The sequence below is a fragment of the Aulostomus chinensis genome, chromosome 12, assembly GCF_037954235.1.
Source record: "Aulostomus chinensis isolate RoL2024-O1b breed Wild chromosome 12, RoL_Achi_v1.0, whole genome shotgun sequence".
NCBI lineage: Eukaryota > Metazoa > Chordata > Actinopteri > Syngnathiformes > Aulostomidae > Aulostomus > Aulostomus chinensis.
Window position 1 is genome coordinate 26,550,645 of NC_141331.1, and position 14,360 is coordinate 26,565,004.

At 43.7% G+C, this 14,360-nt stretch overlaps 2 protein-coding genes across 4 annotated transcripts in view; both read left to right on the forward strand.

Moving 5' to 3' along the window:
• The window catches only part of LOC147252619 (transcription factor 7-like 1), an 87,735-nt gene that overhangs the window by 51,268 nt on the left and 22,107 nt on the right, over window positions 1-14,360 (forward strand). The gene's annotated exons all lie outside the window — the stretch shown is intronic.
• LOC147252624 (uncharacterized) lies at window positions 3,836-5,063 on the forward strand. Its single transcript, XM_086221098.1, has 2 exons — window positions 3,836-4,583; window positions 4,729-5,063. Exons 1-2 carry the CDS (start codon window positions 3,836-3,838, stop codon window positions 5,061-5,063), a joined length of 1,083 nt encoding a protein of 360 aa, XP_086077224.1.

Sequence of the window (14,360 nt, forward strand, 5' to 3'; positions counted from 1 at the left end):
GGAAATTCTGCAACCAATGTTTTTCTTTTTTTCTGTTGTTATTGTTGTTGCTGTTTATTGTTTGTTTGTTTGTTTTTCTGCTTTTGTTGTTGTTTTTGTGCCCCCCCTTGTCTTCCCTCTCCTGTCCCTGTTCTCTCTTCCTGTCCTCAGTCTGGTAGCTTCATCAATGAAACAACACCATTCCGAATAAAATGAAACACAGATGGCAGTAGGAGGAGTTTATCAGGTTCCTCCTTTGCAGAGTAAAACTGCTTCAGTACAACGAGGCACCAGGAACATGGATGCTGCTGCTGAACAGGACGGGGGAAAAAAAGAGGAGCCATTGGGGCCATGGCCCTTGTGCTATTGAGCCTATTTAGTTCAACTGTCCTTGTTCAGAGAGGACGGAGACATTGACCTTCCCCCAAAGGACACACACCAGTGCACCGTTCCAGGGGCCGCAGGAAGGCCAAAAACACCTCTCTGCCAATACCTGTGTTCATGTTCTCTCCACCTTTTTTGTTTTTTTAATGGAAAATTGATCATGTTCATTATTTTTTTAATTCCCTGTGCAAATAAAAACTAATGATCAATGAAGACCAACGGTTGTGTGTTGTGTTTTTAAATTTTCCAAATACAAGAAATGAACCAAACCTGTTCAACTGCAATGAAGAATTGATTGTTATTGTTTGAATTGTGTGAGTTTATGTGTTCATCATCCAGCAGCTCCAGATAACGGACGCCTCAAAGTGCAGTAGCAGGCTCAAACCAGCGTCACTGCACGGTTAAAAAAAAAGAACATTTATTTTGCCAAGTGTTTTGAATTCTAAATCACCATGGTAACAGCTGAGGTTCTGACTAATACCTGGAAAGTTAATTATAGTCCTTTAGAGTTCTTGTGTCATGAAAACTACTCCACTAAATAGGACGGTCCTCAGATATGTCGTGGCAATGGGAGATAAATGTCGTCCACTAAGCTAGCAAGAGGAAAGCTAATGCTATGCTAACAAGAGTCAAAGTTGATGACACTGTTTTGCTGATGGAAATTATGAATTGAGAATCTTTTCAAGAACTGTCGTTGGTTTGTTGGTGTCACAACAACCATGGTCAGGTTCACATGCACCAATTTCCGATTAACGCGGAAGCCCACTGGGATTTGATTACTATCAAAGTGAATATCCATAAAATGCAATTATTAAATGTGAATATTAATTGTTGCTTTCATTTGAAAGTAAGAAGTTACATTAAAATATCTGTCTGTGTAGACGAACAGATTTAGGATGTCTGTCTCGTTTGTGATCAGGTCTTCTCATAATTTGAAAGCACCCCCCGCCCCCCATGCCTTGGTTTGCTCTACACTTCCTGTTTCTGTCTGTCCTCTGCCTGTCAGTCATTCTCCTGTGTCACGTCAGCTCGTTAGTCCTGGTCACTCCCAGCCCTGTTCCTCTGGTGTCAGCCCCTTCCTGTCCAGGTGTTCGCCCCCTGGTTCCTGTGTGTCATCAGGTGAGTTTGTGTTTTAGTTTGAAGTCTGAGTTCAGTTTAGTTTATCAAGATCCCCATCAGCTTTTTCAAAGCAGCATCAATAAATATCACTGTAAGTGTTTTCACTGTAAATTTACATTAAATAATTGGATAATAATTGCATTACTCTAACAGTAAGTAGATGTAAATATTTTCACAGCAATTTACTGTAATAATTTCTCAGTAATTTACAATAAAACTACAAAACTTTACTGTAAGTTCCCAGTTGCCATGCCCATGTAATTACTGTGATACAGCAGTATTTAGCTGTGTCTCTGTATGTTGGCCCTGCGATGGACTGGCGACCTGTCCAGGGTGAACCCCGCCTCTCGCCCGTAGATGCTGGGATAGGCTCCAGCCCCCCCCCCCGCGACCCTTACTAGTAAGGAATAAGCGGAAGATGACGATCGATGGATGGATACTGTAAGATATTGTATTGTACCCATGGAGAGATGCTAGTTCCACAGTAAAGGAACCGGTACCTGTAGGCTCCACCTCCCAGTCTGTTTTTAGAGATACTGGGAGTCACTAACAGACCTGCATTCTGGGAGCGGAGTGCTCTGGTAGGACAGGAGGGACTAATGAGTTCTTTCAGAGGATGGAGCTTCATCATGGAGGGCCTGATGAGTCAGCAGAAGGATTTTGAAGTGGATTCTACATCCTACAGGAAGGAGAGAAGCTAAAGTGGAGAGATGTGTTCTCTCTTCTTAACTCCTGTCAGAACCCTGGCTGCAGCGTTCTGGACCAGCTGGAGACTCTTTAGAGAGTTGTTTGGACATCCTGACAGGAGAGAGTTGCAGTGGTCCAGCCTAGAAGTGATAAATGCATGCATCAGTTTCTCAACATCACTCTGGGAAAGGATATTCCTAATCTTAGCGATACTGCAGGTGGAAGAAGGCGGTCCTGGTCACATGCTTTATGTGGGAGCTGAAGGAAAGGTCCTGGTCAAAAATGACTCCAAGGTTCCTTGCAGTTGTCCTCAGGGTCAAGGTGATGCCATCTAGAGTAGTGATCTGGTTGGAGAGTGTGTCCCTGAGGGGTTTAGGTCCAAACATGATGACCTCAGTTTGATCTGAATTGAGCACTAAGACGTTAGAAGATATCCAGGATTTAATGTCTTTCAGGCAGTCTTGCAGATTCGTGAACTGGGTTGTGCCGTCTGGCTCCATCGACGAGTAGAGTTGTGTGTCGTCCTCATAACAGTGGAAGTTGACTGAGTGCTTCTGGATTATGTCACCTAATGGGAGCATGTAAAGAGGGAAGAGAATCAGTCCTAAAACTGAACCCTGTGGTCCACCATATGTAACTCTGCTATACTCTGAATGGTCATTATTAACATGAACAAACTGAAACCTGTCAGATAAGTAGGACTTAACCCATTTTAGGGCAGGTCCTTAATCCCAATTTCATGGTCTAGTCTCTGTAGCAGGATGCTGTGGTCGATGGTGTCAAATGCAGCACTGAGGTCCAAAAGGACAAGCACAGAGACAAGACCTCTGTCTGAAGCTATAAGAAGATCAGTAGAGACTCTGACCAGTGTTGTTTCAGTGCTATGGTGTTCCCTGAATCCAGACTGGAAGGCTTCAAAGAGCTCGTTGCTGTGCAAATGTTCATGTAGCTGCTCCAGGACAACCTTCAAGGATCTTGGAGATGTAGGGGAGGTTGGATATCGGCCTATAGTTGGCTAAAACATCTGGGTCAAGAGAAGGTTTTTAAGTAAAGGGTTGATGACAGCCACCTTAAAGGCCTGTGGCACATAACCTGTGACTAAGGAAAGATTAATTTGGTTCAATATAGAAGTGTTGACCAGGGAGAAGACATCCTTATGTAGGCTTGTTGGGATGGGATCCAGCAGACAAGTGGCTGACTTGGAGGAAGTGACTGCAGAAGTTAAGTCTGACATGTCGATGGGGGAGAAGCTGTCCAAGTGAGCACCAAGTCTGGGAGGTGCTTCTATGGGGACTGTAGTCTGTCCTCCATTACTTGCAATCTTTGTTCTGATGTTCACAATCTTTTCAGTGAAGAAAGATACGAAGTCGTTACTGTGGTGTGATCTGTTTACATACACTGTGTCATAGTTTGGCCCAAACACCCCTTTGTATTTGGTATGGTCCATTGGCTCACACATGTTCGATGGGCGCGCTGCATAAAGAGTTGGTTCAGTGAATGGCATGTGAGTAAAGTTACGTGAAGTAAAGCCTACAGTATTGGACCTCGTCGTAGCAGAACCCTCTTTTTATATTTGCATAACACGACGTGGTGTCAGAGTGGCTACGGGTGAGTGTCTGGAGTTAAGTTTACAAAGTATAAAGTTGACTAGAAACGTGTGAACGTGATGGATGGAGAGCAAGACGAGCCGGGTCCATGGAGCGGCCAGAGTGCTTCCGCGTCGGGGATACAAGCAGCAGCTATGCCGGTGCCAGGTGCGACGTTCAGAATTCAACCGCCGGAGCAGTTCGACTTCAGCAACCCCCAGGACTGGGAGAGATGGATTACGAGGTTCGAGAGGTTTCGGCAGGCCAGCAACCTTCACTCATCTTCCAAGGAAAATCACGTAAACACACTGATATACAGTATGGGCGACAAGGCGGATGACATTTTGAAAGGACTGAACCTGTCTTACGCGCATCAGAGGCAGTACGACGCGGTAAGGAATGCATTCCATGCGTTCTTCATTGTTTCAAAGAATGTGATACACGAGAGGGCACGCTTTAATATGAGGAAGCAAGGGGAAAATGAAAGTGTGGATTCCTCTGTGACTGCTTTGTACACATTGTCAGAACATTGTGAGTATGGTGCTCTGCATAACGAACTGATCAGGGACAGACTAGTGGTAGGACTAGTTGACGCAAAACAGTCTGAACGTATGCAGATGGACAAAGACCTCACGTTAGACAAAGCAATCAGCATGGCAAGGCAGAGTGAAGAAATAAAACGTCAGCAAACAAGTTTGCGAGGTGATACGTGTGCTAAAGTTGATAGAGTTGCATTCAGAGGCAAGCAGCAGTATCACAAAAAGCCAAAGGCTCAGAAAGAGATGGGCAGTCATGCTACTGCAGAGAAAAACCAGCAGTGCTGCAAATGTGCAAAAAGTCCATCACACCATCCTAACGACAGCAGGAAAAGACCCATGGACTGTTAATCTGAAACTGAAAAACAAAAAAGTCCAGTTCAAAATTGACACCGGTGCAGATGTAACTGTAATTCCAGATTATGTTTTCATTGCAGTGTACACCAGCAACAAACCCTCCCTACAGAAAGCACCTAAACCTCTGCTGGGTCCAGGCGGTGTCCCGCTAGATGTGCTGGGGGCCACGGACATTCTGCTGTGGAGGGGAGAAAGAGAGACTGTGGAGGAAGTGTTTGTGATCAGGAGCTTACACACAGCTCTGCTCAGTAGGTCAGCCAGCATGAAGTTGGGCCAAGTAGCTCGCCTGGACAGCATTAACATACAGACCCTGAAGGACAGCTACCCAAAGCTATGCAGCGGTCTGGGCATATTAGAGCTCACCACTCATGCCCTCGGAGCTCCCGGAGAGACCCTGGCAAAAGCTGGGGGCTGACCTGTTCACTTTGAAAGGGAAAATGTACTTGCTGGTCGTTAACTACTACTCCAGGTACGTGGAAGTAGCAAACCTTTCCCTCACAAAGACTGCTGTACCGGTCGACTCCTCTCCAGAACGACTTCAGCCCAGCAGAACTGCTGATGGGTCTTAGACTCCGGACCACTGCTGAATCCGTCTCTTCCTCACAACGCGACTGTCAGCTCGAAGGAGAAGGAGATGAGACTGGCTTGACAGGCACCACGGGCGCATGTTCTTGGCAAGCTTGCACCTGGGTTTGTGTGGGTAACTGACACAAAGGTCACAGGGACTGTGGTTGGCGAGCATACAACACCACGATCCTACATGGTCGATGTGCCTTATGGGACTGTGCGCAGAAACCGCCATCACTTGATTCCAATGGGTGAGCCTGAGAACACTAGCACTACCCCAGCAGCTGTACCCACTCCTGTATCAGCCACAAAGGTCCCAACACCCAGGGCCAGCCCACAATCCAGCATTCTCAGAACGAGGTCTGGGAGACCTATTGTGAAACCCATTAGACTTGACTTGTAAAAAAAAAAAAAGGGAAAAAAGGATGGGTGTAAACTGATTTGTGAGTGATTTTTGATGCAGCTGTTGATGCCATTTTCTTACATATTGAAGCATACAGTGCAAATGGTTTATTTGATGTTCATATTTTGCTTGAGTAGGAATTGAAAAGGGAATGTGGTGATTTGGGCAAAAAGAAGAGTCTTTGATTTTGTTACCTGAGTTGTGCATGCTTATATCTGCAGAAAAACAATTTAAAAGATTCATTGTTTTACTTAAAAGGAGAGATGTGATGTGATCTGTTTACATGCACTGTGTAATAGTTTGGCCCAGACACCCCTTTGTATTTGGTATGGTCCATTGGCCCGCACATGATCGATGGGCGTGCTGCGTAAAGAATTGGTTCAGTGAATGGCATGTGAGTAAAGCTATGTGAAATAAAGCCGACAGTATTGGACCTCATCGTAGCAGAACCTTCTTTTTATATTTGCATAACATGACAGTTACTGCTGAGATTTGGGGGGATGCATGGCTCAACAGCACTATGGTTCTTGGTGAGCCTGGCCACATATTGAAGAGGAACCTGGGGTTGTTCTTATTCTTTTCTATCAGGGACGAGTAGTTAGCGCTTCTAGCATTACGGAGTTCTTTTTTATATATTAATAAACTCTCCTTCCAGGCTTGGCGGACTTCCTCATGCTGGCTGGAATCTGTCTTCCTTTCCAGTTGTCTGGTCTTCTGTTTCAAGGCATGCAGCTCTGGGCTGTACCAGGGAACTATTCTTTTCTGGTTGATAACCTTCTTCTTCAGGGGAGCTATGGCATCAAGTGTCCTAAGGAGTGCTGCTGCAGTGCTGTCCACAAGATAGTCTACCTGGGTGGGGGTGGAATCAGCATAACTGCCCATTATATGACTACAAGATGTGGCAGCAAGTTCTGCTGGAATAAGCTCCTAAATCTAGAAACAGCAGTGTCAGATAGACTTCTACTGAAGCGGGACTTTTTCCCAGGTAGGATATAATTTGTTAGTGTAAATTCAAATGTAATTAAGGAGTGATCAGACAAGACAGGGTTCTGAGGAAGAACTGTGATGAGGTCAGCTTCTATTCAATAAGTGAGTACTAAGGATGTGATTAAAAGTGTGAGGCCCCTCCCCTTCAGCCTTACCTGTAATTGAGGTCCCTCCCCTTCAGCCTCAGCTGTAGATGAGTGTGAGGCCCCTCCTCTTCATCCTCAGGTGTAGATGAATGTGAGGCCCCTCCCCTTCAGCTTTACATGTAATGTGAGGCCCCTCCCCTTCAGCCTCAGCTGTAGATGAGTGTGAGGCCCCTCCCCTTCAGCCTCAGTTGTAAATGAATGTGAGGCCCCTCCCTTCACAGATTCAGGAACCAGATTTGAATGGAACGTCTGTTGTCCAGTTGAGGAAGGTTAGGCGCAGCTGAAGCCTCCTTCTTGTTTCAGCAGAAGTTCAGCTCTTGTTAACTGTGGTATTAATCCCACTCCATGTGTTGATCCCACTTAACACCAGATTACTAATGTGTAAATTCGAGTTATCAAAGCTTACTTAGATCAGGTGCACCTCTTCTGACACCTCCAATGGTGGCGTCTCACTGGTTTCTTTTCCTGTGGTATCAACAGCATTTAGAACACCATGAATTCACTGCTTCATCAACATCTCTGACTCACATCTGCTCTCACTGCATCAGGATCCATCATCAGGATTTGCTCAAAAACACACAGAACGTCGAGTGCCTGATATTAAACGGTGCCACTGTTGATAATTCTGATGCTGTTGATAATGCAGGTTTTGCTTCCATGTTTTTGTTAAAAAGTAAAAGATACTGGTAAAGGTACTCCTGGTTTACTGGGACGGGGTTCGAGTCCCTGCGGTATCTGCAGTTCTTTTGGCCTCGACATGAAAGCCCAGGTTATTTCCATCATCTAAACTGCTGACCTGAAGCCCCTCCCTCAACATGAAGACGACTAACATCCGCTCTTTGCTTTTCAGTGACCTTCTTTTTCTGACTCTATCGAATGACAACATCTCAGCAGAGCTGCAGATTCTGTCTGGCACCAGCAACCATGACTGTTCAAGTCAAACCAGAAGAAACCCTTCTAATTCATGTAAACAGTGGAAACCCCTCAGGACTGGACAACCTCAATGGGTTAGGGTTAGGAATGTTTTTGGCAATATGTCACAACCCATGCCACATTCTGAATCTAAGTTTACACAAGGGTGTTTGTCCGTCTGTGTGGAAAGAGCAAAAGTTATTCCTTTACCCAAAAACAAGAAGGACATGGCTACAGGTGCTAATCAGTCCCTCCAGGGATTCGCGATGTTGCGATCGCAACTATTAACACAAATTCAAGAAATCCCTGTGAATTTTCAAGCCCAGCGATTTTATGCAATCACTGCAACTTTAATAAAACTGTGACCAATCGCAGCACTCCTTCTTTTCATGTCACCCATTACATCATCATTTACTCTTCCTGTTTCTTCTGGCAGACATGCTGACTTGTGTGAGAAGGAAATCTGACGCATTTGCCCGTGAAAATCCCCACTAAGGACGGTGCTCTTCACTTTGCCCAAACTCCACGTGGAAGTGGCAGTGAATTGGTTCCCCATGCATGAACCCTGTGGTACAATCAAAAGAGTTTGAATATGAGTATTTAAAGTTTCATTATTTATCCAAATTTTGAGGTGCTTTTGCAAAAAAAAAGAAGAGAAAAACTTTAAAAACCTTGCAACTTTTAACAGAAGCTGCCACAAAATCCAGCATTTTAGGCCGCAACAATCATAAAACAGAGCTGCAAAATGCTGGAGGGACTGGAATAAAGTTGCATCAAACAAGCCTTGTACTCAAGAATAACTTCTTCCCATGACAGACATGAACATGGAACAAGACAAGTTAGTCGGCCTCATGTTACAAGTCCTCAACCCAGGACAGAAGCAATGAAAAGAACCGCTGTTTGTAGGGCTTTTTGACTTTGGAATAATAGGCTGCCAAACGTTGTCACTCCAGCAACAAGTAAAGCACTTTTTTTAACCTTTAATTTTTATTGAGATATTTTCCTTTTGTTACCGGGTTAACAATATTGAGAGAGAATCACTGGTTTCATCGGGGAAGTGTGGAAATCCCACCGCACTTGATCGCATCGCGCAGCGCACGCGAGAGCTCAGTCCGAGCGGCCAATCAGAAACTGTGCTGGGTCTGCACGGTGAAGGCGGATCACGGGCGCACTTTTTCCGACCTCGGCGCGACAAGTGGAGCGGCCACAAGTCCGGGAAAACGCGGAAAGCGAACGAGAGTGGGAAAGGACCGGTGTTCATCTGTGAGCGAAGGAGAGGACGGACGCCCTCAGGACTGGCGGACAGGGAGAGGTACGTCGGTGGAATGTTGGAGGGAAAGCTCGCTGATGCTAACCGTCGTCGCCGTGCTAATGCTAGCTCTGTGCCGAACAAGCTAATCAAGCACCACGCGGAGAGCCGCGGCGAGGCTCAGGAGCTGCGATCTCAGCCGAAGACAGGCAGACAGACCAACGGTGAGGCTGCCTTTTAGCTCTTCCGGTTATATTTTTTGTGCAATATCCCTGAAAATATACATATCCTGGTTGTTGTTTTTTGTTGATGTGAATGAAAAAGGGGAATTGGTGATTTAATATGTGCTTAATAGGATGAATGTGAACTATTTTGCTGTGAATTTATCTGAATGTATGTTGACCAACTGAGATAAATGTAGCTGGAGAATTTTTGGTGCGATTCTCTCACATGAACAGGCCTATAGTGAAAGAGTAATGTAAGCATCCTTCTTCAGTAACTCTAAGCCCATCTCAGTATGGTTATAGTTAATTTTATTTGCACGACGTTTGATATGGTTGATATTGATATGTTGAATGATATTTTGAATGTTACTGTTACTTATCAAAAGTGATATTGAAACACTGTTTTCATGAAGATAAAATGTTGTACAACAAAAGAGAGAGATATTTAAATTGAGATGGAGATTGAAGTCAGTCTATGCAGTGGGTGCATGTCCTGACGATTATCTTTTTTTTTTATGCATCTGAGAGTGAATGTTGTTAAATGAACAAAACTGTTTGACCTTGCCTATAGGTCAGGTTTTAAAAGGTGGACGGAACGACTGAGGATCCAAGTCATCTGAGCAGTGCGATCTGCCTGCGGGGCGGATCTCGGAGAGGACGAGTCGACATCAAACAGATACAACACACACACGCATCTACCATAGAACTTTATGGGCCCCAAGGAAGTGTTTGTTTTGTTTATGAAGTGTGCACACTAGGTTGTTTGTTTTTTGTTTCATACAATCTGTACAACAGGGTGTATTGCAAAATTAATACATTTTACATCCGTGTCACTCCTTGTTGTTGCTCTTCCATCGTGGCTCCTAACGAGTTTGGAATCTTTTGATCGTTGTCAGATATAGAAACATTTCTTAAATTACTGTAGCTCACTTAGACCCTGTTAAGGTGGTTACACCACACATCCATGAGTTCTCCATGAGTAGATGTAACATACACATCAAAACATACAACTACAAACATAAATCAACATATGGGAGTCACTATCAAAGCATTAGTCCATGTTCCATCCTCTTAAACTAAGTCAGCTTGTATGGTTTGTCGCTGATGGAACACAGATGATGTCCTTCTCTTCCATCTCTCGTTCAGTTGAGCCTCCTGGAGCCGTAGACCATGGATCATTTTTTCCTTTTTGTCAATGTCCTCTATAAGGTGGGTCCACTGGTCCTTTGTAGGGGGGTCGTCCTTTCCCCATTTCTTCGTGATGGCTTTTTTGGCTGCTTTCAATAGTACTTTTACCAAGTGTAGGTCTTCCGCTCTCACATTCTCTGCAGTTAAATTACATAAATACAGGACCTTACGAGACAAAGGAATTGGATATACAAGAATTTTAACCAATGTGTCGTGTATTATTTGCCAAAATCGTCTGATTTTATCCCATTCCCCAAAAATATGCGAGTGGTCCACAGCCTCTCCAACAGGGTGTGTTTTTGTTCAACTGTTCACTCTTGATCTTGGTGAAACAAAAAATCGTATCGTATCGTATTTCCAAGAGAACTCCCTCCGGATCCGAGAACTCATGGATGTGTGGTGTTTTGTCCACGTCCCGTATTGGCCCGAATATAAGACGGCCCTGATTATAAGACGACCCCCTCTTTTTCAAGACTCAAGTTTGAAAAAAGACTTTTTGAACACCAAATTAATTTTTATACAGAAAATAATTACAGTACATCTGAAACAAATGATTATAACAATATATTTGAGAGAAAAAGCATGTTATTTTGCCTCATTCAAATCTTAATATCTCAACATTGAAATATGTAAACTAAAGTGCAATCACATTCGCAAATGAATGGCTTCTGGTTTTTGAAATCTAAATAAACCAATCTATTGTGATAAAACAACCAAATTGCAATAACTGCATTAACCATCAAAGTGAAGTCTAACTGTAACTGTAGTCTTGAAACAAATCTGAATAAGGAAAAATAAAATAATGCAAACTGGTTCAACTTGAGAGTAGCTGAGATCTGTCATGACAGAACATTACTCCTCACAAACATCCTCTGCCTCGCTGTGCTCAGTGTCACTGTCCTCACTCCCATCCTCTGGCTCCGCTGGTTCCTCCCGTAGCACGTCATCCTCACTGCCGTCCAGGGCATTTGATATACAACATTTTTTAAACCCGTGGATGATGCTCTTTGGGGAAACTGCATCCCATGCGTGGAGGATCCACTCACAGAGCAAACGTACCGAAGGCTTCTGAATCTTTCCTGTCGGTGTGAGTGCGTGATCACCAGACAGGAGCCACTCTGTGTATTTCTTTCGCAGATTGTCTTTGAATGGTTTGTTGACTACAACATCCAACACCTGCAGCTGACTTGTCATTCCCCCCGGAATGATCACTAAGTCACCGTTCATCGCCTTCACTTGTTTTTTGACTGGATCAGACAAGTGTCCACGAAATGCATCCAAAATCAGCATGTTCCTCTTTTTTCTGAGTCCCCCACGCCGTCTGCCCTACACAACCTTGAGCCAGTCCACTACAAGCTCGTTCTCCATCCAGCCCTTCTCCTGGGCACGTACAATAATGCCAGCTGGCATCGCCTCCTTAGGTACTGTCTTACGTTTTAAAACCACATACGGAGGGAGTTTGGTTCCGTCTGCGAGGCAGGCTAACATGACGGTAACGCGGCTCTTCTCATTTCCAGTGGATTTTCTAATAACTGATTTCTCACCTTTCTTGTATACAGTGACAGGAGTTGGCATGTCAAAAAACACAGGTGTCTGATCAGCATTGCCAATCTGATCCAGTGGGTAAGAGTGCTTTTTCCTTAAGTTGATTACATAGCGCTGAAAAGACAACAGCTTCTCTCCAAAGTCAGAGGGCAGGCGCTGGGCTAGACTTGTTCTGCGTCGCAGCGTTAGTCCGTTACGCCGCATCATTCTTTTACACCAGCCGAGGCTTGCTTTGAAGTCAGCGGTGGGTATGTTTAGCTCTTTGGCTATTTCCACGGCCTTGAGCTGAATGACAGCTCTGCTGATGGGCATCCCGTCCTTTCGTTTCTCGTCCACGTACGCGCGCGGCCGCTCTGAGGACCACGGAAAGCTTTTCTCTGACTGTGAGCATTTTTTAGGTGATCTTTTTGAGCTCTCCATCTCCGTACATTACACTCTGTGACACCATATTTCACAGCCACTTTGCAATTGTTTGAAGACGCTGCCTCATTGATCACCACCATCTTGAAGTTTACATCATAACTTCTCCTCAGCTGCCGGTTAACCTGGCCGATCTTCGACCCACTTTTCTCCAGATTGTCGCTACGTTTCTCCATTTTCTGTTATCTCTTCTATTATTTTCTTCTCTTTTCTCTCTTACCGCTATTTTTTATTTTTCTTCTTCGTGCTACCGCTATTTTTATTTTTATTCTTCGTGACAGGGGTTCGCTTTGGCCTGGGGAGTCAAGTTCAGCATTCGCTTCAATGATATCTGGCGCCATCTAGCGTCGTGAATGGGTATAATGTCTAGACCCCGAATATAAGACGACCCCCACTTTTTCAGTCTTATTTCGATGCAAAAAACACAGTCTTATATTCGGGCCAATACGGTATTTAGCCATTCTTCATCATTAATTTTTATCTGTAATTCTGATTCCCATTTTTGATTCATATATTTAGTTGAATGTTTATTAGATATCAAACTTATATAATCTTGATAAAGTTCTACCTTTGGTCTCCTTGTACGTATTAATTATGATTTGAATCGCAGCGTTCACTTCTCTGGAGGGATCCGTCTTTATCTTTTTCATATAGTGATCCCTCAGTTGTAGGTACCTATAGAATTGGTTTTTATCTAAATCTTTTTTTTTTTTTTTAGATTTTGGAAACTCTCCAGCTGTCCATCTTTCACGAACGCACACGTTGCTGTCATTGCCTTCACTGTCCACTTTTGAAATCCTTTATCGTATCTTGCTGGTTTAAAATTGCTATCAATGCCACCCACTTTAAGGTCTCCCTGGATCTTATATTTCTGTATTATGTTGAACCCTAACCTTCAGTGTAAACAACACAATCGGGTCTACTTGGTTTTTAATCTGTTGGTATGTTTCTTCATCTGTAACACTCTGTATGGGGTGCTCCCCGATTTGTTTTTCCATTTCTTTCCACTTTGCGGTAAAATCTGTGTTGCACCAACCAACAATAAACCTTAATTGGGCTGCATAAAAGTTGGGAGTCCCAACCCTCCATCTTCTTTTGGTAGCTGGAGAGTCTCCAACCTTATTCTTGGTTTCCTCCCTCCCCAAACAAACCTTGATATTCATCTATTGCATCTCATAAATTGAGACTGGGGAACCTCTACTGGTAGAGATTGGAACAGGTATAAAAGCCTTGGCAAAACATTCATTCTAATTATCTGAATTCGTGAGCTTAAATCTAATGTCAATGTGGACCATCTTTCAATGTCTTTTTGTATTTCCTGACTTATCTTGCCATAGTTTGATTTCAATAATTTAGGTAATGATTTGGTGATTATGACCCCCAAATATTCAATTCTCTTAAGTTTCCATTTGAAATGAAATAATTCCTGGATCTCTTTTGGTGGGTTGTAGTTAAGCGTTAATATCTGAGTCTTTGCAACATTTATTTTATACCCTGACAGGTTTCTGAATGTCTCCAGACGCTTCATCAATGTAGGGAGTGATTTGTTTGGGTGTTCAAGGTAGGTTATAATGTCATCCGCCAAGAGGCCTATTTTTTGCTCTCCATCGTTCACCATCACTCCTCTGATCCTTGGTCCTGTCTAGTAGGCTGCACAAGTGGTTCTCCAAAGAGAGCAAATAGGGCGGGTGACAGACAGCACCCTTGCCTTGTTGACCTTTGGAATGGGATTTTATCTGTCAGACTCCTGTTGATTTTGATTCTTGCAGTTGGTTGTTGATAAAGTGTCTTTATGCACTGTATTGATTTATTGTTGAACCCAAATTTCTCTAATCCATTATACAGAAATGTCCAGTTGACACGGTCACAGGGTTTCTCTGCGTCTATACTGACGAATTAAGTGCTCTTTTAGTCTTTTCTTGCTTGTTCCACCGCAGTGTTTGTAGTGTTCTTCTAATGCTATCATGAGTCTGTCGTCCTCCTACAAATCCTGTTTAATCCTCTTCTATTATTTCTGATATAAAGGAGTTCAGTCTTTTAGAGATTATTTTTGTATATATTTTATTTATAA

Bases quoted from the DNA above. Each gene is read 5' to 3' on its own strand.
- LOC147252624 (XM_086221098.1), top strand. From the start codon at position 3,836: ATGGATGGAGAGCAAGACGAGCCGGGTCCATGGAGCGGCCAGAGTGCT. The intron at 4,584-4,728 runs GTGCAAAAAGTC...TTTTCATTGCAG, and splicing joins AAACCAGCAGTGCTGCAAAT to TGTACACCAGCAACAAACCC.